This window comes from Oncorhynchus nerka, linkage group LG6 (assembly GCF_034236695.1).
Source record: "Oncorhynchus nerka isolate Pitt River linkage group LG6, Oner_Uvic_2.0, whole genome shotgun sequence".
Lineage (NCBI taxonomy): Eukaryota > Metazoa > Chordata > Actinopteri > Salmoniformes > Salmonidae > Oncorhynchus > Oncorhynchus nerka.
Window position 1 is genome coordinate 26,115,201 of NC_088401.1, and position 15,736 is coordinate 26,130,936.

Consider the following 15,736-nt stretch of genomic DNA (forward strand, 5'->3'; position numbering starts at 1 on the left):
CTCATTCCACATTAAAGGTGAAATTGCAATCGAAAATCCAATGCGTTGACTCACCTCTTTGACAAAATGCGCTTTTTTGAGACTGTGCGCTTTGTTCATTTCATGGAAGGATGCTGGGGCTTCACCCTCAATTGTCTCATAATGAGGAGGCTTCAGACCAGCAGACACGTCACTGCCTATGCAAGAGCACTGGATGTGGGGTTCCCCTTTCGTCACAAGTGCGAGACAAAGGGCGCGCTCCGCGTGCAGCATGCATGTTGCTAGTACCGTCTGATCCACTTTGATGTTATTTTACAGCATGAAGCTCAACTCTCCCAACCGATACACAGTATCCTCTTAACTAAATACAACAAGAAACACACAATAACACATGCTGTCCTGATAGATTTGAATGTTTTTTATTATTAAGGCGGTAATGTGAAGTGGAGGGGGATCAATAGCGCTCCGCGGGGCTGCGAGCTTCCTCCCTCTCGTTCCAACTCCCTTATTTAGTCAGGAGAGAGGACACAGTCACGCGGTAGTCTCGTGTAAGCGTCCCCCAGTGAGCTCTTCCAGCCTGCCTTCCGTTGTGAAACGCTTTCTCTCTCTCTTTCTCTCTGAGACCTCTTGTTTAAATATTACACGCCAATCTTTACAGAGACATGCATAGGATATGTGCATATATTTACCAAATCTACTGGTACAGATGTCACATTCAGCAGCAAACATAATATTACATCATCTTTAAATATATATATATATATTTTACAGAATAATACATTGAAACAGAAATGTTTTAATAAAAACCACTAGTGATTTATTAGAAAAGTAGCAACACACTGTACAGTGTAAAGGATCTGAGAGTTTCAGAAGGTACTCTATGATTGTTGATACAGTGTAAAGGATTTGAGAGTTTCAGAAGGCACTCTATGATAGTTGATCCAGTCATATAATGACTATGGACCACAGGAAATCAGGACGCCTGGTCTGTCCACCCGTCTGTCTGTCTGTCTGTCCCTCTGCATACACACACACTAGGCCTATACACACACACTCAGCGTCTGGACAGATCTCCCCCTGTGTATGAAAAGAATGCAAACACACCCATGAAATAAGAGGTATTCAAGATAATTGCTTTGTAATAACAATGCCAAATTATCATATATCGTGCTTCTATATCTGCATTGCTTGCTGTTTGGTGTTTTAGGCTGGGTTTCTGTATAGCATTTTGTGACATCGACAGATTATCAAATTAGCTAATGCAATCAGCCAGGTTGATTATGGATATTTGGTTGTTGTAACTGGGGTCCTGATTGAATTATGCATGTAGGGAAACGTAAACATACAGTACGTTCAGCGTGGGGATGCAGTCATCATGGCGTTTAAAGTGCATTAACGGAGAATGACAAAGAGCGGAAGAGACAGCGAGGGACAGTGGGACTGCAACTGGGTGTGAGTGACAGAGAGAGTGGCCATGACGGTTGGGCGTGATGGACTGATAGACAGCATGACTAACAGCATGGGCGCTGGCAGGAAGTGGGTGGGTGGGAGAGAGTTTGTGTGTGGAGGGCTGTTTGTGTTTGTGTGTGTGTGTGTGTGTGAGTGCGTGTGTGTGTGTGTGTGTGTGTGTGTGTGTGTGTGTGTGTGTGTGTGTGTGAGCGTGTGTTTGTTTGCACATGTATGTTCGTTTGTGTGTGCACATCAGCTTGTGTGTCTGTGCGTGTCTGGTCATGTACTGTAGGCTATGCATTTGTCTGTCGGTGAGGGGGAGGTTTAAAGAGGCTACTGATGAGGTGATAAGCAGGGGTCGATGTTTGCGTCAGAGTGTACTCTACCCACCTTGGCAGCTGGTGCACTCACAGCTGTGTATGACAGGCAGGACGACGGGCTCACTATCCCCACTGTCACACAGGAGGCTAAGGAAGCGCACGGGGCTCTCAGGGTCCAACCGGTAGCTGCAGCAGTCACACAGCGACAGGAGGTAAGGCTCCTGAGAGAGGGAAGGAGGGAAAAAGGAGGAGAAAGAGAGGGACAGAGAGGTAGAGAAAGGAAGGGTGCACACGCGTGAGAGAGGTGAGAGTTCGAGTCTAAAACTGACACCAATCACCAGCTATTTTCGCTACCATGGTAACGGAAGGTAGTGAAACATTTAGCTGAGATCATGTTTGTTTTTACTTGCTCACATTTTCACAGTGATGCCATTACATTATTTTTTCTACCACGGGAGTTTAAGAGTAAAACAAAAAATCACTGGGATGATTGGTCTAGGATCTCTCTGTTCTGGATGAAGTGCCAATAGCTCTACATTCAACTGGTGAAAAAAGCACACAAATGGGGACTATTGCAACATTACAGAAAATTCCCATGGAAATGTATTGTAGAATAGACATGGTTATTCTCTATCTTACAGGATAGGGAATCAGGTCCACTCTACATATTACATTTCTGTCTGCAACACTGCATCCCAGCCCAGTGCATAAGAGTGGGTGAAAGCCGGCGACATCAGCAAACCTCCAAAATGACGTCAATTTTGGACAAACAGCGTCCTCTACAGTAGCTGACTTCCACGTTGTCAAGACGACAGTCTCCCTTAGTGATGTTCCTGACCTCCGTGTAACGGCGACACTCCGCTACGGGCTCCCCTGGTAAGAAGAGAGGAGGAAATAGGACAGGGCAGGGAGATAAAAGGAGAGAGGGAGATTAAGAGGAGCGTTGGAGGAAGAGGATAATGATGGGGGCAGCATGGGGAGTTGAGAAAATAAAAGAGGGTTTTGTTTTGAGTTAATGAATGAGAGAGCGAGCACTAGAGAGAGAGAGAGAGAGAGAGCTCCAAAGGCACATTGACTTTCAATGCCCCCTCACCAACTGTGCCATTATACAACATTGAAAGAGATGAATGGTGTCTTATTGTACATGCCTTGTGGACAATTTAGGACCTAAAGCACTATGTTTCACACTAAATATTTGTATGAATACTGGAAGAGAAGGACTAAGCATTGTTTACGTTGAACTCTTACCAGGGAACTCCTTCCTGCAAACTGGGCAGCAGCTGCCTGGTTCCTCCACTTTCACTTCCCCCTGATTTAAGAGGATAGGAGAGGAGGAGAGGAGAGGGGAGAAGAGAATGGGAGGAAAGGAGAGGACGAAAGGGGATGGGAGGAGAGGAGAGGGCCAAGGGCAGACAAGAGGGTAGGAGAGGAGGAGAGGAGAGGGCCAAGGGCAGACAAGAGGGTAGGAAAAGGAGAAAAGACTTGTCACTATCTTAGCTTACTAATTGAGTCCCCATCATGTCTCACTCTGAGAATAGAATAAAGCTGTTCCAGGAATAAATCATCATCTTCCAGGAGGGGTCTGCTGACAGGAGCAAGTGCATCACCACGCCCCCCACAATGCACTGCTCCAGGCCTGCCCCGGCCCCAGGGAGGCTGAACTTGAGCTCAGCCACTTAAAGGGGAGGTAAGTGGGAGCCTTGGTTATTTAAAGTGGAGGTAAGTGTGATCCCCAGTTATTTAAAGGAAAACTCCACCCAAAATCTTTTGGTACTTGTTTCATTAGTCCATTGATATAGTCCCAAAATGTTTTACATGTCAGTGAGTATCGAAGATATATAACTTTCAAAATACAGGAATACAGCTGGTATGATGCATTTTGCATCATATGATGCTGCGTTTTGCAGTTATATACAGTATCTTGAAAACTTGATCGCTGACATGAGAAACATTTAGGGACTACAGTATATCAACAATGGACTAATGAAACCAATACCAAAAGATAGCTTTTGGGTGGAGTTTTCTTGTAAAGGGCAGATGCAGGTCTGATAGATGCACCCATTTTGTTAAATTTTCCTTGCCCAAGCTCACATCACAACTTTGCCGGTGTCATAAAGGGGCAAACTGACAATATCACTATTATTGCCCTTTGTGCTTTTGTGAATTGTTTGTTAGTATTGTTTCATCTTTTATTGTTTGAATTTGTTGTTCATAGATGTTATGTGCCTTGTCTGCCACCAGGTGGCATGTTATGTTTTGTCTTGCACAAAAAAATAAGAAAAACTCCAACAAAAATATTGAAACAAAGGGGAGGTAAGTGTTATTTTTGTAGCTACTTAAAAAAGGGAGGGGCAAAATGGAGGGTGAAACCAGTTATTTCAAGGAGAGGTATCTATTGATAGCCAAGTAGCGATAGCCTCTTAATCTGGAGGTGAGGCTGAACCCAGTTATTTCAAGGGCATGAGAACAGTCAACTGAGAAAGGGAAAAATATTGACTACTTTGTTTAAGTACTTTCATATCGATTTAGCTCTGGGCTGTAACTCACACAACCCCCCCAAACGTTCTGGCGTTTTCTGTGAATTTCTCCAGCTGTAAGAATAACTGAGATGTCCGTGAAAGTGCTGTTTCTTATCTCTCACCTCTTCACACTGCAGCAGTGGGCATCCTGATTGGCACCACTTCTGCCCGTTCACACAGCGGCACACCAAGCAGCCCTCCTCCCATTCAGAGCTAGCCTGTGAGACACATACACGTATGCACGCACACACACAAACACACACACACGCATAAAAGCATGCATGCATGCACGCACACGCATGCACAAGCACAAACACACCGACAATAAATATACTGCATTTGCAGTGGCTATTACAGTGCTATTGCCACTAATGATTGAGGTGGCTGATTATAACCCAGGTCTACTGTACTGTAGCAGAGAAACCTGAGGTCTATAATGCATCCCAAATGGCACCCTATTCTCTATATAGTGCACTACTTTATACCAGAGCCATATGAGGACTGCACGACATAGGGAATAGGGTGCCATTTGAGACACACTCCAAGCGAGTTTATGGGACTATAAGGACAAGAGAAGACACTTCTAGAGCTCTACAAGTTCTTCATGGACATTATTCACGACAACTAAAGAGGAAGAGGAGAAACCGACCCCTTGTCATCACATGATTAATCCTTCCTATAATATATTCTCATTAAATATTCCTATTATGCGTCTTTAAAGAGGTGGTTAATTTCTGTAGCACTATAATAGCTTTCAACAGTTCCCTGCGTTATTGATCGTGGGCCATTGTACTTTAATGTGGCCCAGGGGGCATGTCCGTCATCGTTACTCATCCCTCCACACACACACACACACACACACACACACACACACACACACACACACACACACACACACACACACACACACACACACACGCAAACAAAACACAGACTCACACAATCCATCATCGTTACTTAGTCCTCCTTTATGTATGAACACACAAAGGCATTGAAAGGAGTGCAGGTAACAGACATGGAATGGAAGGATGCGAGTGAGAGTCCAATGGAGGAAAGACAATGAGGTACAATCTGCAGTGCAGGAGGGATAGGAGTTTATGTTGGGCCCTTTAGTTGTGTGTGTGTGTGTGTGTGTGTGTGTGTGTGTGTGTGTGTGTGTGTGTGTCTGGTGTGTGTTCATGTGCATAGGTGCATATAATTGTACTCTTTGATGTAACTTTGTGGGTGTGTGTAAGTGTACATAAACATACTAGTTTGTTTGTTTGTCTGTGTGTGTACCTCTCTCAGCACCCCCTGGTCCTCACACGGGCAGAGTGCGGGGATCACACACAGGCCCTCTGCGTTTCGGTAGAGCCCCTCCTTACACATACACCCCTCGGTGGCGCTGCAGTTGAGTGGGGAGGTCAGGTAGATCTCTACACAGCTCCTCTCACACACAGACAGAGCCTCCGATACACTCTTCCTCCATCTCTCTCCATCAGGACAGGCTACAGGGGGAGGGGCAGGGGTAAGTAGTGAGAGTTGTAGGAAAAACAAGAAATAGGAGAGAGGGAGACAGTGACATTGTTTAATTATAGCTCCTACTCACCTGATTCAACAAATCAACTTAACATCAAGTGGTGTTTGTGCTGCATTAGAACAAATACATGTAACTGCCAAAATAAAGAAAACACTTCAGTAAATGAGGGATACAACGTATATTGAAAGCAGGGGCTTTCACACGGGTGTGGTTCCTGAGTTAATAAATTAACATCCCATCATGCTTAGGGTCATGTCTAAAAATGCCTCGTTGCCCATTATTCTGGCTACCATGGCTAGAAGAATCTCAGTGACTTTGAAAGAGGTGTCTGAAAGGAGAATAGGGGGTTTAAAGTGTGTGTGTGTGTCTCAGTCACCAGATCTCAACCCAATTGAACACTTATAGGAGAGTTCCAGACACTTGCTGAATCTATGCCAAGGCTCATTGAAGCTGTTCTGGCGGCCCGTGGTGGCCCAACCCCCTATTAAGACGCTTTATGTTGGGGTTTCCTTTATTTTGGCAGTTACCTTTATGCGCAACGAATAGGAGTCCCAGAGGACTGGGTTGGAAAACACTGCCCTAGAATGAAATGCAGCCCCAGTCTCTCACTTAGGGCCTACATACTAGACCTCAGACACTCACCACAATCAGGGGCCCTGCATAGTGCCGTACGCTGGGCCGGGCCCTCACACTCTGCCCCCTCGTATTGCTGAGGCTGAAAGACGGTCCGCCTGGAGTTCCGCTGGCCAGAACCACAGCTCACTGAGCACTGACTCCACTCTGACCAACTACCCCACTCACAGTCCACTGGAGACGATGGAGTGATGGAGGCAGAGAGAGGCATAGAGGAAGAGAAAGTGTGCGAGAAAGAAAGCAAGAGGAGGGAAAGATATGTTTGGTCTGACACATACTGTCCATTATAAAAGAGGTTCATTTCACAGAGAGATTCGGGCACTGAAATCCTTTGGTGATAGTCGGTAGTTGATAGTCTAGTATGTGACGACCCTCCCACTCTGTCTGCCGTATTCTCTCTGTTATTTCCTTATTAGGATGCTGGTGGGTGGAGTTGGGAGGGTCGTCAGCTACATGGGAAACACCTGGGCCCGGTGTCTCCCAGGATAAATACACCACTTCCCCATTCATGGAGGAGACTCTCTCCATGCAGACACCCTCTGTAGATTGTGTTGTGGTTCTTGATGGCCGTTTGTTTGTTTGTTTGCTTTGGCACCTTTCATCACCCTGCATTATCACATTCACGCATGCAAAACACTCACTTACACTACTGATTACTGATTACACACACCATTGTATATTATATTTATTTGCTTTAGGTAATAAATATATATCTTTCTACTCATTATCTCCACGTTGTCTCCCTTTGTTACGGGCTTTGAGCCGGTTCGTGACAAGTAGGGGACATATAATTTAATTTGATCGTTTTGCTACAGTGGGAAACTACAGAGTTATCATGTGCCACATGCTGGCACTTGCTGGCAGAGCAGATTTCTAGTTTCCTACACGCACTGTATCAGGTCAACACTGTACAAAGCTACTTAAACATGGTTGAAGAGCTTCACTCACCATTGCATGGGTCCTCAGTACAATTGAATACTCCTCCTTGACAAACACTTAGGAAGAGAGGGAGAAAGGGATTGATAAATACCTGACACATTAGGATCCAAAGATGAGAAACTCAAAGAGGCAGTTAATCAAACAATCATGCCTCTCAGTCCCTCAGTCTTTTAGCTGTGTATCAAAACCCTGGGCTGAAAGATGAAATTACTTAACTCATGTCTGAATCTGACAGTCTCTCCATGACATAGTCTCATGTGACAGACATAAATACTGTACATAAATGTAGCTGGCCAGCACGTACGCAAGATCTGGTTTTGGGTGCCGAGACGATCAGTTACATTCCAAAGATGTGTAATACTGTACAGTATTTCAGGTCTAGGTACTGTACAGTTGAAGTCGGAAGTTTACATACACTAAGGTTGGAGTCATTTAAACTCGTTTTTCAACCACTACACAAATGTCTTGTCAACAAACTATAGTTTTGGCAAGTCGGTTAGGACATCTACTTTGTGCATGACAAGTAATTTTTCCAACAATTGTTTACAGACAGATTATTTCACTGCATCACAATTCCAGTGGGTCAGAAGTTTACATACACTAATTTGACTGTGCCATTAAACACCTATAAAATTCCAGAAAATGATGTAATGGCTTTAGAAGCTTCTGGTAGGCTAATTGACAACATTTGAGTCAAATGGAGGTGTACATGTGGATGTATTTCAAGGCCTTCAAACTCAGTGCCTCCTTGCTTGACATCATGGGAAAATGAAAAGATATCTGCCAAAACTTCTGAAAAAAATTGTAGACCTCCACAAGTCTGGTTCATCCTTGGGAGAAATTTCCAAACATCTGAAGGTACCACATTCATCTGTATAAACAATAGTACGCAGGTATAAACACCATCGGACCATTCAGCAGCCATCATACTGCTCAAGAAGGAGACGCGTTCTTTCTCCTAGAGATGAACATACTGCGAAAAGTGCAAATCAATCCCAGAACAACAGCAAAGGACCTTGTGAAGATGCTGGAGGAAACAGGTACAAAAGTATCAATATTCACAGTAAAATGAGTCCTATATCGAAATAACCTGAAAGGCCGCTCAGCAAGGAAGAAGCCACTACTCCAAAACCGCCATAAAAAAGCCAGACTACTGTTTGCAACTGCACATGGGGACAAAGATCATACTTTTTGGAGAAATGTCCTCTGGTCTGATGAAACAAAAATACAACTGTTTGGCCATAATGACCATCGTCATGTTCGAAGCAAAAAGGGGGATGCTTGCAAGCCGAAGAACACCATCCCAACCGTGAAGCACGGGGGTGGCAGCATCTGTCACGCCTTGGTCATAGTGTTTTGTGTTTTCGTTATATATTTGGTCTGGCCAGGGTGTGACATGGGTTTATGTATTGTATTTTCGTATTGGGGTTTGTCATATTTGGGATCGCGGCTGAGTAGGGGTGTTGTATAGGCTTGGCTGCCTAAGGCGGTTCTCAATCAGAGTCAGGTGATTCTCGTTGTCTCGGATTGGGAACCGTATTTAGGTAGCCTGGGTTCACTTTGTATTTCGTGGGTGATTGTTCCTGTCTCTGTGTAGTTTCACCAGATAGGCTGTAAATAGGTTTCACTTCCGTTTGTTCTTTTCGTATTTATAAGTTATTTCATGTATCGTTCACTTTTTCCATTAAAGTCATGAGTAACCACCACGCTGCATTTCGGTCCTCTCTTTCAACAAACGAAGAACGCCGTTACAGAATCACCCACCACACACGGACCGAGCAGCGTGTTAACAGGCAGTGACAGCTTGAACAGCGAAGGGAGGACGTTATGGACAGTAGAGGCATGGAGTATACGACGTGGGAAGAAATTGACAGGTGGGCGGCCGACCCAGAGAGAGTGCCTGAGCCCGCCTGGGATTCGCTGGAGCAATGCGAAGAGGGCTATAGGCTAATGGAGTCAAAAAGAAAACACGGCGGCGCAGAGCGGAAACCGAAAGTAACCCCCAAATATTTATTGGGGGAGGGCTCAGAGGGAGAGTGGCTGAGTCAGGAGTCAGACCTGAGCCAACTCTCCCTGTTAATCGTGAGGAGCAGCTGCAGTGGGAGAGGCTGCACCACTTGGAGAATTGGACATGGGAGGAAGAACTGGACGGAAAAGGACCCTGGGCTCAGCCTGGTGAATATCGCCGCCCCAAGGAGGAACTAGAGGCGGCTAAAGCGGAGAGGCGCTGGTATGAGGAGGCAGCACGGCGACGCGGATGGAAGCCAGAAAAGCAGCCCAAAAAATTATTGGGGGGGGGGCTTAAAGGGAGTATGGCTATGCCAGGTAGGAGACCTGCGCAAACTCCCTGTGCTTTCCAGTGGGCTAGAGAGACCGGGCAGACACCGTGTTATGCTATGAGGCGCACGGTGTTTCCTGTGCGGGTGCATAGCCCGGTGCGGTACATACCAGCCCTTCGTATTGGCCGGGCTAGAGTGGGCATCGAGCCAGGTAAGCTTGGGCAGGCTCGGTGCTCAAGAGCTCCAGTGCGCCTGCACGGTCCGGTCTATCCAGAGCCACCTCCACACACCAGTCCTCCGGTAGCAGCTCCCCGCACCAGGCTTCCTGTGCGTGTCCTCGATCCTGTAGCACCAGTTCCAGCACCACGCACCAGGCCTTCAGTGCGCCTCGCCTGTTCAACACAGCCAGAGCCTTCCTTCCCTCCTACACTGTCGGAGTCTCCCGCCTGTTTAGCGCAGCCAGAGCCTTCCTCCTCTACAGCGCTGCCGGAGCCTCCCGCCTGTTCAGCGCAGCCAGAGCCTGTCTCCTCTCCTGCGCTGCCGGAGCCTCCCGCCTGTTCAGCGCAGCCAGCGCTATCCTCCTCTCCTGCGCTGTCGGAGTCTCCCGCCTGTTCAGCGCTTCTAGAGCCTTCCTCCTCTACAGCGATGCCGGAGTCTCCTGCCTGTTCGGAGCAGCCTGAGCTGCCAGTCTGCAGAGAGCTGTCAGTCTGCAAGGTGCTGTCAGTCTGCATGAAGCAGCCAGAGCTGTCAGTCTGCAAAGAGCTGCCAGTCTGCAGGGAGCTGCCAGTCTGCAAGGAGCTGTCAGTCTGCAAGGAGCTGCCAGTCTGCAGGGTGCTGTCAGCCTGCATGGAGCTGTCAGAGCTGTCAGTCTGCATGAAGAGCTGCCAGTCTGCAAAGAGCTGCCAGTCTGCAAGGAGCTGTCAGCCTGCATGGAGCAGTCAGAGCTGTCAGTCTGCATAGAGCAGCTAGATCCGCCAGTCAGCCATGATCTTCTAGATCTGCCAGTCAACCAGATTCTTCCAGATCAGCCAGTCAACCAGTCTCTTCCAGATCTGCCAGTCTTCCAGATCTGCTAGAATCTTCCAGATCTGCTAGTCAACCTGAATCTTCCAGCTGCAGCCAGGAATCTTCCAGCCTACTAGCCAGGATCTCCAGTACTGGGCTTCCTCTCACCTGAGCTTCATCTCAGTACTGGGCTTTCTCTCAGTACTGGGCTTCCTCTCAGTTCTGGGCTTCCCTCAGTCCCGGGCTGCCTGCCCCTCAGTCCCGAGCTGCCCCTCAGTCCCGAGCTGCCCCTCAGTCCCGAGCTGCCCCTCAGTCACGAGCTGCCCCTCAGTCCAGTGGGGATCTGGGTGAGGACTATTAGGCCATGGTCGGCGGCGAGGGTGGATTATCCCAGGACGCGAAGGGGAGGAACTAGGACATTAATGAAGTGGGGTCCACGTCCCGAGCCGGAGCCGCCACCATGGACAGACGCCCACCCGGACCCTCCCTATGGTTTTGAGGTGCGTCCGGGAGTCCGCACCTTAGGGGGGTTCTGTCACGCCTTGGTCATAGTGTTTTGTGTTTTTGTTATATATTTGGTCTGGCCAGGGTGTGACATGGGTTCATGTATTGTATTTTCGTATTGGGGTTTGTCGTATTTGGGATCGCGGCTGAGTAGGGGTGTTGTATAGGCTTGGCTGCCTGAGGCGGTTCTCAATCAGAGTCAGGTGATTCTCGTTGTCTCGGATCGGGAACCGTATTTAGGTAGCCTGGGTTCACTTTGTATTTCGTGGGTGATTGTTCCTGTCTCTGTGTAGTTTCACCAGATAGGCTGTAAATAGGTTTCACGTTCTGTTTGTTCTTTTCGTATTTATAAGTTATTTCATGTATTGTTCACTTTTTCCATTAAAGTCATGAGTAACCACCACGCTGCATTTCGGTCCTCTCTTTCAACAAACGAAGAACACCGTTACAGCATCATGTTGTGGGGGTGCTTTGATGCAGGAGGGACTTGTGCACTTCTCAAAATAGATGGCATCATGAGGTACGAAAATTATGTGGATATATTGAAGCAACATCTCAATACATCAGTCAGGAAGTTGAAGCTTGGGTGCAAATGGGTCTTTCAAATGGACAATGACCCCAAGCATACTTCCAAAGTTGTGGCAAAATGGCTTAAAGACAACAAAGGCAAGGTACTGGAGTGGCCATCACAAAGCTCTGACCTCAATTGTATAGAAAATACTGAAAAGCTTGTGTGTGCAAGGAGGCCTACAAACCTGACTCAGTTCCACCAGCTTTGTCAGGAGGAATGGGACAAAATCCACCCAACTTATTGTGGGAAGCTTGTGGAAGGATACCCAAAATGTTTGATCCAAGTTTAACAAATTAAAGGCAATGCTACCAAATACTAATTGAGTGTATGTACACTTCTGACCCACTGGGAATGTGATTAAATAAATAAAAGTTGAAATAAATCAATCTCTCTACTACTATTCTGACATTTCACATTCTTAAAATAAAGTGGTGATCCTAACTGACCTAAAACAGGGAATTTTTACTAGGAGGAATTGTGAAAAATTGAGTTTAAATGTAATTGGCTAAGGTGTGTGTAAACTTCCGACTTCAACTGTATATCTGTCAATCAACCGCTATGACTTCTTAACACATGTAATAGGCTAGCTACATATCCCCAATCAAATCTACCAATCATGGAATTGGATTGCATATCTTTACAACCGTTTTGAAGATATACTACAAGCTTTAGTAAGTAACTGTAATAATGAGTAATAATAATGAGGTGTTGACTACCATGTGTTGCACTGGTGTTGTAAGACCGTCCCAGAGGCCACCTCTCCTTCGGGGTCATCCAGGGTCATGTTCAGGGTCCCCGGGAGGGAGTGCGGAGAACAGGGACACGCATCATGAGGGACACATGATCCGTTGTACAGCACCTGCTCAAGGAAGACGATCAGGTGACACATAGATGAAGCGTGGTGGTTAGATTAGATTAGTGTCCTTTACAGTCATCTCTTGACCTGGTAACTACATAACGTCTTTTCTCATTGTATTGAAATGTGCCTTACTCAGCAATAAGCAGACTGTCACTGTCTGACCATGCCTGAGTGTACTAACCATGCCTGAGTGTACTGACCATGCCTGAGTGTACTGACCATGCCTGGGGGACAGGTGCATCCAGGGATACAGGGTCCAGATACACACTGGTTCTCTGGCCAGAGGTCCTCACAGCTGTAGGGGCAGGAGCCAGCACACTGGCTGAACACCTGACTGGATGGACACTCTGCACAGGGACACATGTTTCATGTCAATACACAGGACCAGTACGCTTCAGTTCAGTGCTTCAATATGTTAATAGTAAGTTATTAAGTGTACCAGGTATGTATGATGATATATGTCTCTACTTTCCACCTGTATAGTTCAAAAATAAAAGCATGCTCAACTTCAAGTTTTTGTGTTACCTGGTGTCATCTGTTTTACCTGGTGTCGTGTGTGTTACCTGGTGTCGTGTGTGTTACCTGGTGTCGTGTGTGTTACCTAGTGCCGTGTGTTTTACCTGGTGCCATGTGTGTTACCTGGTTCCGTGAGTGTTACCTGGTGTCGTGTGTTACCTGGTGTTGTGTGTGTTACCTGGTGTTGTGTGTGTTACCTGGTAGACAGCTGTTGGTTTGACAGGCAGTATGTTGTTCTAAGGGAGTAGGACACTCATGTCCCCCGGGCTGGGGCTCCTGTAAGACGGTCTTGATACGCACTGACACCCCTCCACCACACGAGGCGCTGCACTCACTCCAAGACGACCACTCACTCAACACACACCCAGCTGGAAAGGAGAGAGAGAGAGAGAGAGAGAGAGAGAGAGAGAGAGAGAGAGAGAGAGAGAGAGAGAATGGTAATTTATTCAACTAACAAACAGATCAACTCCAACTTGTTTAAATGTTGACCATCTACAGGTCATCTGTGTGGCACCAGTCATATTATTTGGTATCATGTGTTGTATGTCACTGACCTGGACAAGGGGGCAGCACACATGTTTCAGTGTGGACCGTCTCAGTACAGGGTGGCCCTCCTTCTGTGTCATTGCAGGGACGTATCCTCATCCTCTGTCCCATCCCACAGGACTCTGAGCAGGCGCTCCACTGTCCCCAGGGGCCGTAGACGGGACACAGCAGGTCAGTGCACACCAGGGTGCCATTCTCACACACACTGGAGCACACAGGGACAGAGTAGAGATGGATAGATTGTTAATTAACCTCTAAAAGTCTAAGCCTTTTGGCGGGGGTTCTACAAAGCTAGCATATGAAACTGTTTTAAAATGTTCACACCATGAATCATATAGCTATTTAATTTTGAAGTGTCTATAAAGGAGATATTTGAAAGCTCAGGAAATATTTTAGTCTTTTGGACACAGATTTAACCCCTTTTGTTTTGTTGGCACAAAACTACCTCCATACCTCCATATATTTTTTGAACTGGTACCAGGTTAACTTCAGACGAGTTCCGTGACCCTTGTGGGGGTCGTAGAGCAAAACAGAGAACAGCTGTGATTTTGTGAGAGTCTCGTCTTTCCACAGAGTGGTCATATTAGGCCAAACCGTTCGGACGCTTAGAGACGTTTTTGTGAGAAGAACGATTTTCAGGATGTCTCATGGTCTGACAAACACGATGTAGCTTGGCCACTTTCCACCACAGATGCGGAAGGCTAACACAGGTGGATGTGGTGGATTTGAGACGCAGCCCATGCAAAACAAACTAGATATCTCTACCTTAAACGGACAGATTTTGATAGGGATATTTTTGCATTATGTTACTTAGATTGATGCACCTGTGCGTCAATAGACTATAAGGTTGACTAAAACAATAGGTGTTGTCTCTGTGAGGAGATGCCTCCACGAAATAGGCCATACCAGATGCAACAGGTCACTTTAACTAAAGTTCTTCATCGGTCATGTCAGATTATCATATTCTGATTATGACTGTGGGGAAATCTGGCACTAAACCATACTCATATAGTATGCAATAACTTGTATGTGAAAGAAATGATAGATGGCCAAATTCAAACTTGAGATCCACATGTGTAACTCACACATACAACTTCCATTGATGTCAGTGGGAGATATGTACAAAAAAAGTTACACATAAATTAAGATTTGGCCGATAATAATGATATTTCTAGTGTTGATCATTTTGAGGCTGTGTGGATATGAGGCTACTACAGGTTCCTAACCTAGTTCCTAACCAGGTTCTTAACCAGGTTCCTAACCAGGTGTTGCAGTCCAGATCCTCCAGGTTCCTAACCAGGTTTCTCACCAGGTGTTGCAGTCCAGTGTGACTTTCTCAGCAGGGCTGATCTCCAGGGTGCCGTTGCCCATGGGAACCCCACAGCGACACTCCGTCACCTCAACACAGTCCCCGCCCTGCAGCAGCCAGCCCTCTGGGCACCGACACCCTAGGAGAGAGAGAGAAAACCGGGAAGATAAAAATGGAGAAAGAAAGAGGTTCAGATGGATATCCTCTTCTTGTTAGGGTAGCACACTGAAAGTCACAAAGTATGCCAGTATGTCACACTGATATAAGGGACACAGTGACATGAGGTCATAGGTCCATTACCTGGGTGACAGACTCCCTGCAGACACTGCACATGCTCCCAGAGGTCAGTGCAGCTCCGGGGACACTGATTGGCACAAGACGCCTGGTAGACCCGCCCCCTGTCCTCACAGCGCTCACCTAGATCACACAAGAAAGGAGTCAATCAATACTGTCTCCTTGGAGACCACATTGTAAGACGTTTTAGGCACATACAGTATAGGAACATTGTTAACCAGTTAAAATGTCCAGTAAAGGGTTAAAGTGTACCTGGACATAGGCCAGTGTTGCAGCTCTTGGTCTGGGTCTGCTGTTTTTGACACTGGGGTCCTGGAGGGGAGGCCTGGGGCTGTCTGTGGCGCTGTCTGACCCCACCGCTGCACGGCTCCTGACACACACTCCACACACTCCACACACTCCACTGGCACAGGTCTGGGCAGGAAATGACATCAGCACGAACATCGTAATCATCGTCATCATCAACATCCTACTGCAGAGTGTCAAGAGTCATGC

General features: G+C 46.7%; 2 protein-coding genes across 2 annotated transcripts in view; both read right to left on the bottom strand.

Moving 5' to 3' along the window:
* Positions 1–144, bottom strand: part of kcnh2b (potassium voltage-gated channel, subfamily H (eag-related), member 2b) — a 317,198-nt gene extending 317,054 nt beyond the window's left edge. Inside the window, exon 1 of the mRNA XM_065019434.1 lies at positions 55–144. The gene's annotated coding sequence lies outside the window, so the exon portion shown is untranslated. The remainder of the gene's footprint in view (positions 1–54) is intronic.
* Positions 145–771: 627 nt separating this feature from the next.
* sspo (SCO-spondin) overlaps positions 772–15,736 on the bottom strand; it is an 89,720-nt gene continuing 74,755 nt past the window's right edge. Inside the window, 15 exon segments of the mRNA XM_065019063.1 lie at positions 772–1,056; positions 1,819–1,969; positions 2,491–2,621; positions 2,997–3,057; positions 4,390–4,485; positions 5,546–5,754; positions 6,429–6,593; positions 7,368–7,414; positions 12,434–12,576; positions 12,796–12,923; positions 13,290–13,460; positions 13,647–13,843; positions 14,948–15,086; positions 15,248–15,364; positions 15,494–15,655. Of these exon segments, the coding sequence (XP_064875135.1) occupies positions 1,034–1,056; positions 1,819–1,969; positions 2,491–2,621; positions 2,997–3,057; positions 4,390–4,485; positions 5,546–5,754; positions 6,429–6,593; positions 7,368–7,414; positions 12,434–12,576; positions 12,796–12,923; positions 13,290–13,460; positions 13,647–13,843; positions 14,948–15,086; positions 15,248–15,364; positions 15,494–15,655 (1,940 nt within the window). The 3' untranslated portion in view covers positions 772–1,033.